The following is a 15,647-nucleotide window of genomic DNA, read 5'->3' as shown; positions in this document are numbered from 1 at the left end:
GTGCCCCTCTCCTTGATGCTTCTATTATTACATTTGTGATGTGCCCTGAAACAGAGCTCATTGTCCCCCTTAGTGCGTTTTTCCAGTCCCCCCTGGAGAAAGAAACTGTCTTCTTGATCTCCATGCTCCCAACTGCACCCCTGAGGGCCTGGCCTGATGGACATGGGCAGCGCAGATTTGAATGAATGAAGCAGGCAGTCAGTGTGGCATGGTAACATCAGGAAGCACTGATGGAGAGCATACGTGGAGAGTCTTACGCAGAGTAAGCTGCTGCTATGCTGATCTATGAAAGACTGTGACACCTAAAATATCAAAGTAAGGAGAATAATAAAGAATCATTATTAAGGCCTTGTTTTTTGTTTCAATTAATTTTACTACAAGCCCAAGAACATTTCATTATAAAAAGAGGCTTTGGAAAGACTTTGAAAAGATACGGCCAGATGACGGAAGAGATGAACAGATATTTCTACAAAGAAGACATCCAGATGGCCAACGAATACACGAAAAAATGCTCAACATCACCCATCATCAGGAAAATGTAAATCAAAACTACAATGCGTGTCCTGTCACACCTGTCAGAATGGCTAAAATCAACAACACAAGAAACAGCAAGTGTTGCTGAGGATGTGGGGGAAAAAGGAACCCTCTTGCACTGTTGGTGGGAATGCAAACTGTGGAAAACACTATAGAGATTCTTCAAAAAATTAAAAATAGAATTCTCACATGATCCAGTAATTCCACTAGTACTATTTACCCCCAAGAAAGAAAACACTAGTTCAAGAAGATATATGCACCCCTATGTTTATTGCAGCATTACTTACAATAGCCAAATAATGAAAGCAGCCCAAATGTCCATCAATAGATGAATGGATAAAGATGGAATGGAATATTACTGAGCCGTAAAAAGAATGAAATCTTGCCATTTGCAACAACATGGATGGATCTAGGTAGTATAATGCTGCAAAATAAATCAGAGAAAGACAAATACCATGTTATTTTACTCATATGGGGAATTTAAAAAACCAAATAAAGAAAGGGAAAAAAGAGATAAACCAAAAGGACTTTTAATGATAGAGAATAAGCTGATGGTCACCAGAGGAGAGGTAGGTGGGGGGAATGGGTACAATAGGTGGAGGGGATTGAAGAGTGCACTTACCAGGAGGAGCATGCAGGAATGTACAGAAGTGTTGCATCACTATATGGTGCACCTGAAACTAATATAATGCTATATGTTAGCTTTACCGGAACTTAAATTTTTATTTTCTAAAAAGATACTGCCAGATGAGTCTGATTCATTCACTGACCACAGCATTTCTTTCGACAAACCCTGGAGGGTTCTTTCCCTTTACTGTGACAAGTTGTAACTCCATTGTAGCTGAGAGCATACACTGCTTATAATTGCCAGCCCTTCTTCAAGGGTGGCCCACAGTGATTTCTCTGTTGTTGGGCTTCCCCATTCTATTGCGGGGCAGTCTGGAGAATTTTATTTCTGCTCGCACTGCTGGAGGTGAGTGAAGCTGCGCTTCACCCAAGGCTGGGGCTGGGTGAGTTTGGGCCTGCGGAGTCCAGGCACAGTGGGCGGTTATGCTGGTGTGGTGGGCGGGACACCAGGGTCCCTGTGATTTCCCTGGGGAACTGGGTCTGTGGCACCTCAGTGATGACACCAGGACTAAGAGGATGGCCATCATTCCTGCCTCCAATGTGTGTGTGTGTGTGTGTGTGTGTGTGTGTGTGTGTGTGTGTTTTAAGATTTTATTTATTTATTCATGAGAGACATAGAGAGAGAGAGAGGCAGAGTCACAGGTAGAGGGAGAAGCAGGCTCCATGCAGGGAGACTGACCTGGGACTCCATCTGGGGTCTCCAGGATCAGGCCCTGGACTGAAGGCGGGGCTAAACCGCTGAGCCACCGGGTCTGCCCCCTCCAATGTGTATTAAGCCCACTTTGGGCCAGGCTCTCTGTTCTGTGAGTTCTGAGGGAAATAACAATGAATGAGTTTGGGGCTCTACCTTCTAGGTAAATGAGCCAGGCCACAGTAACAATGGCAGTGATAATATAACCATTTATAGAACATCTTATATGCCAAACCCTTCCATGGGCTTTGCAGGGATTAACACATTCAATCCTCATGACAACTATATGAGGTTGGTATATACTATACCTACTTTACAGATAAGGAAATTGAGGCACAGAGAAATTATGTTTGCCCAAGGTCACACTGCTAGTAAATGTTGGAGCCAAAACTCAGCTCCTGGCTATCTAAGACAATGGGTTTGTTTTTTTACTTTGTTGAAGCATTGAGTCCTTTGAAAATCTACTTCTCAGAATAATGATAATCTCTCTGTCATGCCCCCCCCTCCGCTCCACCTGTCCCTAGGGGCTCCCTGAAGCTCAGGATAACTACCCCTGCCTGCCTTGCACAGATGATCTCCACGTGAGGACATTTGTAGAGAATGACAAAACACAGGAGCCAAGCAGTTCAGGGCTGCTGGGATGTGGCATGAAGAGTACCTAGAGAAAGCAAAGGAAGGAATGCAAGGCCAGGTGGGGGACCAGAGGGACAAAGAAATGGCCCTCTATCCTGCCCTGGAGCCTGTTCGGTCTTCTGGCGCTCCTGAGGGCAAGGTGGCTTTCTTGGGCTTATCTTCCACTTCCTGATCTTAATCATTCCTGCAGCAGTGGTTCCTCAACCCACTGATAAGCTGGTTGGAGAAGATGGGAGTGGGACCTGCTTCCTTAACCGGAGTTGGTAAATGACCATTATCTTCTCCACCCTGTGGGACCAGAGGGCCTGCAACATCCCCCCACCCCTTGCTCTTCTTCCACGCTTCCGGGGCGAACCTTAGGTCTTGTTGTCTATTGATATGCTAACTGCCCCACCCAACTCTAATGTGTGGGGGTGCGGGTGTCTCAGAAGCTTTCTAGAGTGCAGATTTTGGAGGCTGACAAAGTAGAAAGACAACCCTCCTCCCCAGTGCTTGCGGGGGTGGGGAGTAGATGAGTGTTCTGGTAGGAAAAGAACAGGACCCTGGGTTTCGACAACCTCAATTAGGCAGTTGGGGGAATCCTCCTAGAAGAAAAGCAGGGTTTAAGCTGAGACTCTGGTCAATTTGACTAGATAGAGTAGTTATAGCTTGCTGTGTTTCAAATGGAGTTATGTCTATTTTATATGACTATTATTTATTTCCTCTTTTTTTGAAATGCTTATTCAAGTCTCATGCCTGTTTTTGTATTGGGTTGTCTGACTTTTTCTTTTTTTCTTTTCTTTTTTTTTTTTTTTGACTTTTTTTTAATGGGACTCTGGGAATTATTTATATATTCGGCATATGAGCTCTTTGCCAGTGGTGTTTTTTGATAAATATGAGTTCTTGATTTCTTCAATGGAAATATGTTTTTAAGATTTTATTTATTTATTTGACAGAGAGAGAGAGAGCATAAGCAGGGAGAGTGGCAGGGGGAAAGGGAGAAGCAGACTCCCTGTTGATCAGGGAAGCCCAACTCAGGAGCTCGATCCCAACTCAGGGGCTGAGATCATGACCTGAACTGAAGGTAGACGCTTCACCGACTGAGCCACCCAGGTGCCCCTCAATGAAAAATTTTTTATTGAATGGTAACATGTATACAGAAAATATACACAAATCATAAGTGTACAGCTTAGTAAATTATTACAAATTGAACACTTTCATCAAGGAGCACCTAGATCAAGTATTTCCAGAAGTCTCCTCTCCCTGTCATTATCCTTCCATCATGGGCAACCATTTTCCTGACTTCTTCTTTTCTTTTCTTTTTTTTAAGATTTTATTTATTTATTTGAGAGAGAGAGAATGAGCAGGAAGCAGGGAGGAGGCACAGAGGGAGAGGGAGAAGCAGACTCTCTACTGAGCAAGGAGTCTTATGTGAGATACCATCCCAGGACCCTGGGCCAAAGGCAGACACTCAATAACTGAGCCACCCAGCTGTCCCATTATCCTGACTTCTAACACCAAATATTTGTTTTGCTAGGTAATCTCAATTTCAATGTAAATCTATTGATCTGATCTGATCTTTTCTTATGGTTAGTATTTTTTGTGTCCTGATATTGCTCCCCTGAGGTAAGAATGCCTTCCCCTCTATTAACATCTGGAGCATATTGTTTTACTTTTCACATTTGGATCTATAATCCACTTGGAGTTACTTTGCATATTGTGTGATTTGCATATGTATCACCAATTGTCCCAACATTGGTTATTAACGATACTATTCCTTCTCCAATGATCTATAGTGATATCTTTATAATAAGTCAATGTCCTTAAGTGTGTGTGTCTGTTTCTGTTACTTTCTACTCTGTTCCATTTGTCAGTTTGTTCATTTTTATGCTAGTCCTTCACTTCTTGTTTACTGTAGTTCTATAATAAATCTTGATATCTGGTATAGCACATCTCCTCACACTGTTTTTCTTCAAAATGCACTGCTTTGAATTTCCTGATAATCATTTTTTCAAGTTCCATAAGAAAACTTAATGAGATCTTGATTAGAATTGCATTGAGTCTATCTATCAATATGGGATCATTAATATCTTCATAATTTTGAAACTTCCAATACAGGAACATGATTTATTTTCCAATTTATTTAGCTCTTTAATTTCTTTCAATAATATTTCATAGTTTACTTCATAGAGAACATCCATATATTTTGTTAGATTTATTTTAGGTACTTATTCATAGGGTTTTTTTTTTTAAAGATTTTATTTATTTATTTGGGAGAGAGAGAGTGAGAGAGAAAGAGAACATGGACAAGCTGGGGAAGGGGCAGGGGAAGAGGGAGAAGCAGACCCCCGCCTTGCTGAGTGGGGAGCTCAATGTGGGACTCCATCCAAGACCCTGGGATCATGACCTGAACCAAAGGCAGATGCTTAACCAACTGAATCACCCAGGTGCCTCTCCTAGGTATTTTTGATGCTATCATTAAAGGCATTTTGGAAAAAATTTCCTTTTGTAACTTTGACTTTTGTATCCTGACTCTGTATTCAACATCTTTATTAAAATCCCTAATTAATTCTAATAGTTTATCTGCAAATTAAAAAATTATATACCCAATCTTATACAAATAATAGTAATTTTGTTTCTTTTTTCCAGTTGTCATAAGTTTTTCTCATTTCTTTCCTTATTGTACTATCTAGTCCTTTCAAAACAATATTGAATAGAAGTGACATTTACAGGCATTCTTAATATTAAAGGAAATCTTTCAGCACTTTACCATTAAATATGGTATTTACTTGGGCACCTGGGTGGCTCAGTTGGTTAGGCGTCCAACTCTTGATTTTGGCTCAGGTCATGATCTCATGGTAGCGAGACTGAGCCCTGTGTTGGACTCTGCACTCAGCGCAGAGTCTGCTTGTCTCTCTTGCTCTGCTTCCCACCCCCACTCATGCTCTCTCTCAAATAAATAAATAAATAAATAAATAAATAAATAAATAAAATCCTTAAAAATAAACAAATATGGTATTTACTGTAGCTATTTTTTGGTAGCTATCATTTTTCAAATTAAGGAAGTTCCCTTATATTCTTGTGCGCTTTAAAAAAATCATAAATGGACACTGATTTTAGTAAAGGCTTTTCTGTTAATGTGGAAAATTATATTGATTGATTCTATTTTTAGGATTTATTTTTTATTTATTTGAGAGGAAGAGAGAGAGAGTTGGAGGGGTAGGGACTGAGGGAGAGAGAGAGAGAAACCTAAGCAGACTCTGCACTGAGCATCAGTCTCATGTGGAGCTTGATCTCATAACCCTGAGTGCATGACATGAGCAGAAACCAAGAGTTGGCCACTTAACTGACTGTGCTACCCAGGGGCCCGATTCTGTTTTTATAGTTTAGAGTTTTATGCAGAAATTCTCAATCTTAATTTTTTAATCTCTTTGCACTTAGTACACAAAGATATTTTAAAGTTTATGCTATTTCAATATCGAAAGCCCCTTGTTCCTATTTTCTATTTTTTCTGATGGTTATTGTATGTCTTACTTTCTTGTGTGCCTGGCTATTTTTTTATTTTTTTATTTTTTTTTTCTGGCTATTTTTTTATTATGAACTATATATTATATTTACAATATTTTTAATAGAAATAAATGGAGACCTCGGATGGTGTTATCTTCCCCCAGAGAGGATTTCTGTTTGTTTCCATTTATTTCTACCAGGCACCTGGTAGCACTAATACCTGGGGCTGCCTGAGGCCACTACCACTCCAGATAACTTTAACCCACTTGTAGGGACTGACCTGGTTTGAAGCTGAGCTGCACATGGTACCTTCACTGCTAGGATATGCTCTTAGGGATCCTAAGCTGGAGCTAGACCACTTGGTGGGCCCTGGTGTCTAATCCAAGACCTGAGGCTTCCCAAAACCATCAAAAGCATCCTTCAGCTTCTCAGTTGCCTTCCTGAGTTAGCAAATTCTCCCAGGAGAAGTAGATCCAAATGTGGTTTTAAATCTGTCATATAGGGATCCCTGGGTGGCGCAGAGGTTTAGCACCTGCCTTTGGCCCAGGGCGTGATCCTGGAGACCCGGGATTGAATCCCACGTCCGGCTCCCGGTGCATGGAGCCTGCTTCTCCCTCTGCCTATGTCTCTGCCTCTTTCTCTCTCTCTCTCTCTCTCTCTCTGTGTGTGTGACTATCATAAATAAATAAAATTAAAAAAAAAATCTGTCATATAAATAAATAAATAAATAAATAAATAAATAAATAAATAAATCTGTCATCCTACTTACTATTTCTTTTTTGTTGTCTAACCAATTCTATGTTCTTTCTTTTTCTCTTTCCTTACTTGTTTTCTTATGGATTGGCTACTTTTGGTTATTCTTAGTTAGGGTTTCCTATTTTAGTTTTGAACATATGTACTCTTGCTATTTTTCAGTGGCTCCCCAGAAAACAACATGAACTCTTGGCTTATCAGACTAGTATGTTAATTAGCTACTTTTATTTCTCTCCCAGACAGTGTGAAGACCTCACAACACTTTCACTTTATTTATATCCCTCCTCATTCAAATGCTATTTTTGCTTGGATTTCTGTTTCGTTTTCTCATCTCCCCAGTATATTATTAATATTGTTTTATATAGCCAATGTTTACTTACAATTATGTGTACATTTTCCATTTTTGTTTTCTCTCTTCATTCTTGCATCTCCAGCTTTCCCTCTGGGATCACATTCCTTCAACTTGAGAAATATCTTCATTTAGGGCAGGACACATGTCCAATTCTCTGTTTTAGTTTCTCTGAAAATTCTGTCTCACTTTCATTCTTGGAGTCAGTGAGGAAGAAGTGGGACATCTCAACTTCAAAAATGGATAAATTCCTCATGTGTGCTTTTTAGGACCATGTGAGGACAAATAACGATAGAAAGGCTAGGAACCAAGAAAATCCTTGGCTACACATGTATCTCCATATCCTGCCTTGAATTTGTCACCTCATTGGCTATACTGCCTGAAATTCCACCAGTGATTTCTAATTGGTTTACCAGATCCCTCTCTCAAAGCAGGAAAACCACAGCAGTGTGACGAGGCCAAGGCAGGAATGCCTACTTAGTTTAATGAGACCGTTTTCTTTCTAACACCCTATGGAACCCAGTCCCACTCAAAACATAAAATTGTTCAAGGAAGGAGGAGAAAGACCAGTACTTTGGAAGACTTTCTCCCAAAATCAGGTCAAGAAGGGCCACAAAATAGAGTTCAGGAGAGCCTGGAAGCATTCGCCCTGGGTAGTGGGCAGGTCAAGGACAGAGATCAACTCCATTGCACTCAGACTAAGGAGAACAGGGTGTTGCTTCTGTTCAAACTTGAGGTGAGTCCCCTGGAATTCAGCTTTAGAGCCTCCTGAACACCCAGACTGTTTACCTCCAACAATCCAGATCTCCTGAGAACTTGACCTGCACTCCCACGTGAGCACTACCTTCCAGAGCACTGACGCCACCCTTACAGGTATTATCAAATTTCTCTGTGAAGGGCAGCTGGAGCTGTGGAGAGCAGGGCAGGCCCTGAGAACAGAGAGACACCGTTCCAGATTCCAAGCAAGCTGATATGCTTTATCTTGAATGTGTCCTTTGCCAAAACCAGCTCCTATTCAAACACTGGGCCCATTATCTGAAAACCGGGCCACTAGGAGGGAGGTCCAAAGAGGTTGATGGCTATATTGTTTCTTCCATTTGGCTCCTGGAAGAACTGGGTGTAGCAGATAGCGTGGCACTTTAGAGAAAGAAAGTGAGGGAGCAAGTACAGCACACCTCCATGAGAGGCAGGGCTACCCCAGTTAACAGCCTAGACGCTGAACCATTTTAATATCTCTGGCTTAGGGGCCAGAGGATGAGGAAACTCAGCCCCACCTCCCTGATGGTTATGCTGGGAGCATGTAGCCCTGTGCAGGGGAGCGGGGGCCAGGAGAGGACCCTGGCCAGGCTGCCTGCAGAACCCCCTCGTGATGCAAGCTCCCTGGGGAAGAAAGGCAGCCCAGTCAGCCCTCAGGAGGGGGCCTCCTCCCACACTGAACATTCCACTTCTGGCGCTTTCAAAGCACCCCTGAAGCCTGGGATAAGGAATGAACACAGCTGTCAGAGCAGGGACTTCCCGTGGGCCCTGACCTAAGCTAAGCCGTCAATTAAAAACTATGGGAAAATAAAAAGATCAGCTTACACTCTGATTTATTTCAGAGGGAAAAACTAAAACTAAAAAGTAAAGCATTGTACTCATTTGCTGAGTTAAGAACACAGAAAATATCCATTACCTCCCACTAGTAATAAATAAAATGCTTCCATTCTATTGGGCTCAGTCAAAAAATGAATCTTTAATGGTGAGATTGTATTATAGTAGCAGGTGTACAGGGGAGTTTTGGGGGTAAGTTGGTGAGTCCATCCAATGCCGTGGGCCACCTCCATGAGGAACCCTTGCTCCCCAGTTTGGGCTGGAACTGAGGATTGAGACTTCTGGTTCCCACTCCATGTCAGTGTCTCTGATCCTCTTTCCCTGCCCATGACCAAAGTCTTGGTGCCTTCCAGAACTTCTCACCACTAAAACCCAGGCTCCCTTGGCCACTCTAAGGTTCTTCTTGCTTAGACCACAGTGGGTCAGCATGCCCTGGTCCTGTACTCCCTGCACTCAGAGGTTCCAGGAGCCCCAGGGCTGGCCTCTAGACAATACCCTCTCCCCAGGAAACCTAGCTCAGCTCCCACTTGACTCTCAGAGATATATATATATATATACTTTTTTTTTTTGTCTGTGAGTATAATAGCATTTGTTAATAGGCTTGACAAACACATTTTTGGTTTTCATTTTCCCCATTTTAGATTTAAAAACCTAGGGACGCCTGGGTGGCTCAGTGGTTGAGCATCTGCCTCTGACTCAGGGCGTGATCCCGGAATCCGGGATCGAGTCCCTCATCGAGCTCCCCTCGGGGAGCTAGCCTCTCCCTCTGCCTATGTTTCTGCTTCTCTCTCTCTCTCTCTCTCTCTCTCTCTGTCTCTGATGACTAAATAAATTTAAAATATATATTAAAATCTAAAAAATATTGTATGGAAGTATAACATATAGAAAGTACACAAATTGTGAGCGGACAGCCCGTTAAGTTATCACAAAGTGGGGATCCCTGGGTGGCACAGCGGTTTGGCGCCTGCCTTTGGCCCGGGGCGCGATCCTGGAGACCCGGGATCGAGTCCCACGTCGGGCTCCCGGTGCATGGAGCCTGCTTCTCCCTCTGCCTGTGTCTCTGCCTCTCTGTCTCTCTCTGTGTGACTATCATGAATAAATAAATAAAATCTTAAAAAAAAAAAAAAGTTATCACAAAGTGAATGTAACCATCAACCAGCCCAAGAAATAGAACAATAGCCACAGATAAATCCACAGCTAAACCTGGTTTTGGAAATTTTGCCATGAGCCAGATGGAATTGAGTGTCAAAATCCTGTGCTATGTACTCTTCTACTTTTCTTCTGACATGTCCTGAAAGGATTTAAAAATCTTGTGTAGTATTGTCTTTGGCTGTGATCTTTTTTTATTTTTTTTTGTATATTTTTTATTGGAGTTTTATTTGCCAACATATAGTATAACACCCAGTGCTCATCTCGTCAAGTGCCCCCCTCAGTGCCCATCACCCAGTCACCCCAACCCCCACCCACCTCCCCTTCTACTACCCCTTGTTCGTTTCCCAGTTAGGTGTCTCTCATGTTTTGTTACCCTCTCTGATTTTTCTCACTCATTTTCTCTCCTTTCCCCTATAATCCCTTTAACTATTTTTTATATTTCCCAAATGAATGAGACCATATAATGTTTGTCCTTCTCTGACTGACTTACTTCACTCAGCATAATACCCTCCAGTTCCATCCATGTTGAAGCAAATGGTGGGTATTTGTCGTTTCTAATGGCTGAGTGATATTCCATTGTATACATAAACCACATCTTCTTGATCCATTCATCTTTCGATGGACACCGAGGCTCCTTCCACACTTTGGCTATTGTGGACATTGCTGCTAGAAACATCGGGGTGCAGGTGTCCCGGCGTTTCATTGCATCTGTATCTTTGGGGTAAATCCCCAGCAGTGCAATTGCTGGGTCGTAGGGCAGATCTATTGTTAACTCTTTGAGGAACCTCCACACAGTTTTCCAGAGTGGCTGCACCAGTTCACTTTCCCACCAACAGTGTAAGAGGGTTCCCCTTTCTCCACATCCTCTCCAACATTTGTTGTTTCCTGTCTTGTTAATTTTCCCCATTCTCGCTGGTGTGAGGTGGTATCTCATTGTGGTTTTGATTTGTATTTCCCTGATGGCCAGTGATGCGGAGCATTTTCTCATGTGCATGTTGGCCATGTCTACGTCTTCCTCTGTGAAATTTCTGTTCATGTCTTTTGCCCATTTCATGATTGGATTGTTTGTTTCTTGGGTGTTGAGTTTAATAAGTGCTTTATAGATCTTGGAAACTAGCCCTTTATCTGATATGTCATTTGCAAATATCTTCTCCCATTCTGTAGGTTGTCTTTTAGTTTTGTTGACTGTTTCTTTTGCTGTGCAGAAGCTTTTTATCTTGATGAAGTCCCAATAATTCATTTTTGCTTTTGTTTCCCTTGCCTTCATAGATGTATCTTGCAAGAAATTGCTGTGGCCAAGTTCAAAAAGGGTGTTGCCTGTGTTCTCCTCTAGGATTTTGGTGGATTCTTGTCTCACATTTAGATTTTCATCCATGTTGAGTTTATCTTTGTGTATGGTATAAGAGAATGGTCTAGTTTCATTCTTCTGCATGTGGATGTCCAATTTTCCCAGCACCATTTATTGAAGAGACTGTCCTTTTTCCAGTGGATAGTCTTTCCTGCTTTGTCGAATATTAGCTGACCATAGAGTTGAGGGCCCATTTCTGAATTCTCTATTCTGTTCCATTGATCTATGTGACTGTTTTTGTGCCAGTACCACACTGTCTTGATGATCACATCTTCATAGTACAACCTGAAATCTGGCATTGTGATGTCCCCAGCTCTGGTTTTCCTTTTCAATATTCCCCTGGCTATTCGGGGTCTTTTCTGATTCCACACAAATCTTATGATTATTTGTTCCAACTCACTAAAAATAGTCCATGGTATTTCAATAGGGATTGCATTGAATGTGTAAATGGCTTTGGCTGTGATCTATCTGCAGAGAGATCTTATCTCACACGAGACTGTGAGGCTTCTAGAGGGCAGGATCCCAGTTATCTGTTAAGTACTCTATAGGTATAGGTTGAGTGACCAAATGAATCTGGCCCTGGGCAGGCTGGTGTCCCAAGCCTGGATCTGAGGTTCTTAGGCCTCATCTGCCCTTTATAGGAGGACAATTAACTAGGGTCCCTATTCAAACACTAGAACATGGGATGCCTGGGTGGCTCAGCAGTTTTGAGTGCCTGTCTTCGACTCAGGGTGTGATCCTGCGGTCCCGGAATCAAGTCCCACATAGGGCTCCCTGCATGGAGCCTGCTTCTCCTTCTGCCTGTGTCTCTGCCTCTCTCTCTCTCTCATGAATAAATAAATAAAATCTTTAAAACACACACACAGGCACACACACACACACACACACACACACACACACACTAGAACATTAGTCCCTCTACCCTAGAGTGACAGCCCTGGGATGTAGAAAGTAATCCAGCTCATCGATTCATCCCACAAGCATGGATTAACCATTCACCTTGGTCCAGGAAAGACACATAAGTCAGACACGATCTCCGCCCTCAGGAAGAAAGCTCAGGCACTCATCATGTCAGGATGTAGCCAGAAAGCCCTCATAGAATTGGAACCCCTGCTTCACTCTGCTCTGGTCAGGCTATCCCCAGGAGGGGTGTGTGGCTGCGGACCCACTGGTAGATAAGAATGTGCCTTCCTCAGCTGTCTTTGCTCTTCTGCAGGCCCTGCTATCCCGGTGGGCGTGGACGTGCAGGTGGAGAGCCTGGACAGCATCTCGGAGGTGGACATGGTGTGCAGCGCCCTTGGCGGGGCTTCAAACCGGGGTCCTGAGGTTAAGGGTCTGTGAGAGCCTGTAGCTGGGGTAGCCACACGGGTGCAGGCTGTGCCTGGTGGGCAGAGCCAGGGCAACAGGGGGTAAAACTAGGACTTGGAAGTTGGCTCAGGTGCAGTGAAACCTGAAGCAGGGGTTCTCAACCTGATGGGTAAAAGTAACTGGGGGAGTTGGTTACATGGAGATTCCTGGGCCCCACTGGAGACATCCTGGATCAGTCTCTGGGAGTGAGGCCCGGCACCTTACACTTTGAACACACTCCTCAGGTGATGGGACTGGGGAGATGGACCACACTTGGAGGAGCACAGGAGGGGGTCATTTTCAGACAGAAATTCTGCAGTTCTCTGCTTGCTAATGCCCACCTGAGCATTGCTTCCCTACGCCTTCCTTGGCAGTGTCCACCAAGATCAGGCAGTAAGGGAAGGCTCTTAAAGACGCCTTGTTTCAATTGAGACCTGAAGGATAGATAAGAAGGAGACATCGTGGGGAGGGCCAGAGCAAGAGTGGGGCAAGGGCCCCTTGAGGCAGAAGAAACAGGAGGTTTATAAACACAAACCAAAACAGTAGGGCACAAACTGAGGAAGGGGCGGGGATGGAGAGGGGGAGGGTGGGGGTGCTCCCCTCCCCACTGAGCCTGCAGGACAGTCAGTTCTAGGTGTGCTAGTAAAGCAGAAGTGGGCACTATGGTCTGAGACCACTGCCACCAGGCATCTTTCCATCCTCGCTCCCGAGGGGGATGCTTGGGGCCCTTATTGACTTATCTGCACTTGTAACTTAGCACTTGCATCTTCCGCTGCGGCGGGGGTGCCAGGCTCTTGGTTTAAGGCAGCAGCCCTGCAGGCGAGGAGACACGGTTTAACAGAAAGAACTTTCAGGCTGAAATGATAGTGGATCTGCAGCTGCACATACCTTCATCCATTCATTCCCACCCCCACCCCGCAGTTTTCTATCCTGCAAATATTTATTGAGCACCCACTGTGTGCCTTCAGGTAGGGCCTGGGGATTCAATGGCACGCAGGGCACAATTCTGCCCACAAAGATTCTCCAAGATCAATGACAGAAACTTATAAATAGGACACTTGACCGTGCAGGTTTCTCCCAGCGTCCACCAACCTGAAACTGCATGCTTGGCCAACAGGGAAGGAGCACTGTGTGCCTAAGTCTAGGGGAGAGAGCAGGACTCCTGGGAAATCCTGCCCTGCTGGCCCCCTTGCTGGCTGCCTCACCCCTGTAGGTTTCATTCGCAAAGCCTGAAGGATGGGCTGCTCCCCGTCCCGGGCTCCCACCTCACGATGCACAGCAACAATGCGCCAGGCCCTTTCCTATTGTAGCAGCACCCCTGCGGCAGCGGCCACCCTCCTGCGGGTGCTGCAGCCCTGTCACTGGAGGCTGAGCCTGAGGTGTCCGTTATGTGGGTTAATGATGGGTTGATTGTAGGAAAGGAAGCTTTATTTCTTTTTAAATTAAAGATAGATTGATTGATTGATTGATTGATTGATTTATTCCTGAGAGACAGAGAGAGAGAGAGGCAGAGACCTAGTCAGAGGGAGAAGCAAGCTCCCCGCAGGGAGCCTGATGCAGGACTTGATCCCAGGACCCCAGGATCACTCCCTGAGCCGAAGGCAGATGCTCAACCACTGAGCCACCCAGGCGTCCCTATTTATTTATTTTGGAGACTGAGAGAGAGAGAGAAAGAGAGAGAGAGAGAGCACGCATGGGCAAGAGCTGGGTGGGAGGGGCAGAGGGAGAAGGAGAGAGAGAATCCCAAGCAGGCCCCCATGCCCAGCATGGACCCTGATGTGGGGCTCGATTCACGATCCTGAGATCATGACCTGAGCTGCAATCAAGAGTCGGATGCTTAACCGATAGAGCCACCAGAAAGGAAGCTTTCTAAGCACTTGTGTTTGGTGTCACCTCGGGCTCCCACAGGACTTCACCATGACCCTGTACCTGCGGCATTACTGGAAGGATGAGAGGCTGGCCTTTCCCAGCAAGAGCAACAAGAGCATGACCTTCGATGGTCGGCTGGTAAAGAAGATCTGGGTCCCCGACGTCTTCTTTGTTCACTCCAAAAGGTCATTCACTCATGACACCACCACTGATAACATCATGCTGAGGGTGTTTCCGGATGGGCACGTGCTATACAGCATGAGGTAACTGTCCATGGGGTCACTGGCTCTTTGTCCAATGCCATTCTAATACATATGGTCTGTCTCTTTGTCCCTGAAGAGTTTGTCATTGTGTTTGGGCCTGAGGGCTATATGGATGTGATGAGACTTCTGATAGCTGTTAGAAGTCTCTGAAGATGAAATGGTCACCCTAGTAGCCAGTGACTTCCCAGTCATCAGCAATCTCAAGCTCAGGTTAGGAGACTTGTTAGACTTGAGTGAGTTGAGAGTCAATGACATTCTATGTCCCTTCCACCCCTGAGAGCCTATCATTCTAGTTTATTGATAATAAAGATTTAAAAAGGCAACAAGACCTACTGTTTATTGAGTGTTATTCCAGATTGGCTTCTGGGCCAATGAGTGATTGCACAGGCTTATTCCACATCTTCTTGGCCTGCTTGTAGGGTTCACCAGAATTTGATGCTAATAGCCTTGGTGCGGTGTGGGGTAGGGAGGTGTAGGCGGGGTGGTGTGGGGTAGGGAGGTGTGGCCATAACCTCCCAGGCATCTTGGGGGGAGTTTGCTCACAGGCGCAGAGCAGAGTGCAGCTCTTGACAGTAGCTGGGGCCCAGCAGAGCACTGATGACATGTCCTGCAGAAGACAGAACTTGAAAGTTAGGGTCCTGCAACTTAGCGACTAGGGTTTCCAAGCTTCTGAATTAGACGTGAGAAAGCATTTGCTCTTGGTCGTTGGTGTTCTTCTTACTCGGGGCAGGCACATGAGCCAAGAACTCACTGCACAAGCCAACATGCCTGTTTGGGTTGCCTAGGATTACGGTGACTGCCATGTGCAACATGGACTTCAGCCACTTTCCCCTGGACTCCCAGACCTGCTCTTTGGAGCTGGAAAGCTGTAAGTATCAGTGTTCCTAACGACAAATCTCTGCCTTGTTCCCTCTCCAATCTCTGCGCCACTTCAGTAACCGTGACGCTGAGTACTGCCTGCCAGTGTTAAGACCTGTTTACTCCGAGGCTGGTATAGGATTTCCC

At 44.6% G+C, this 15,647-nt stretch overlaps 1 protein-coding gene across 2 annotated transcripts in view; it reads left to right on the top strand.

Moving 5' to 3' along the window:
- GABRR2 (gamma-aminobutyric acid type A receptor subunit rho2) overlaps window positions 1-15,647 on the top strand; it is a 45,887-nt gene that overhangs the window by 20,817 nt on the left and 9,423 nt on the right. For both annotated transcript variants that reach the window (XM_038554722.1, XM_038554723.1), the window contains 3 exons: window positions 12,380-12,447; window positions 14,419-14,642; window positions 15,428-15,510. In XM_038554722.1, coding sequence (XP_038410650.1) covers window positions 12,380-12,447; window positions 14,419-14,642; window positions 15,428-15,510 — 375 coding nt within the window. The remainder of the gene's footprint in view (window positions 1-12,379; window positions 12,448-14,418; window positions 14,643-15,427; window positions 15,511-15,647) is intronic.

Source organism: Canis lupus, chromosome 12 (assembly GCF_011100685.1).
Source record: "Canis lupus familiaris isolate Mischka breed German Shepherd chromosome 12, alternate assembly UU_Cfam_GSD_1.0, whole genome shotgun sequence".
Taxonomy (NCBI): domain Eukaryota; kingdom Metazoa; phylum Chordata; class Mammalia; order Carnivora; family Canidae; genus Canis; species Canis lupus.
Note: the sequence above shows the minus strand (reverse complement) of the source record. Positions and strands in the feature narration are given on the sequence as shown.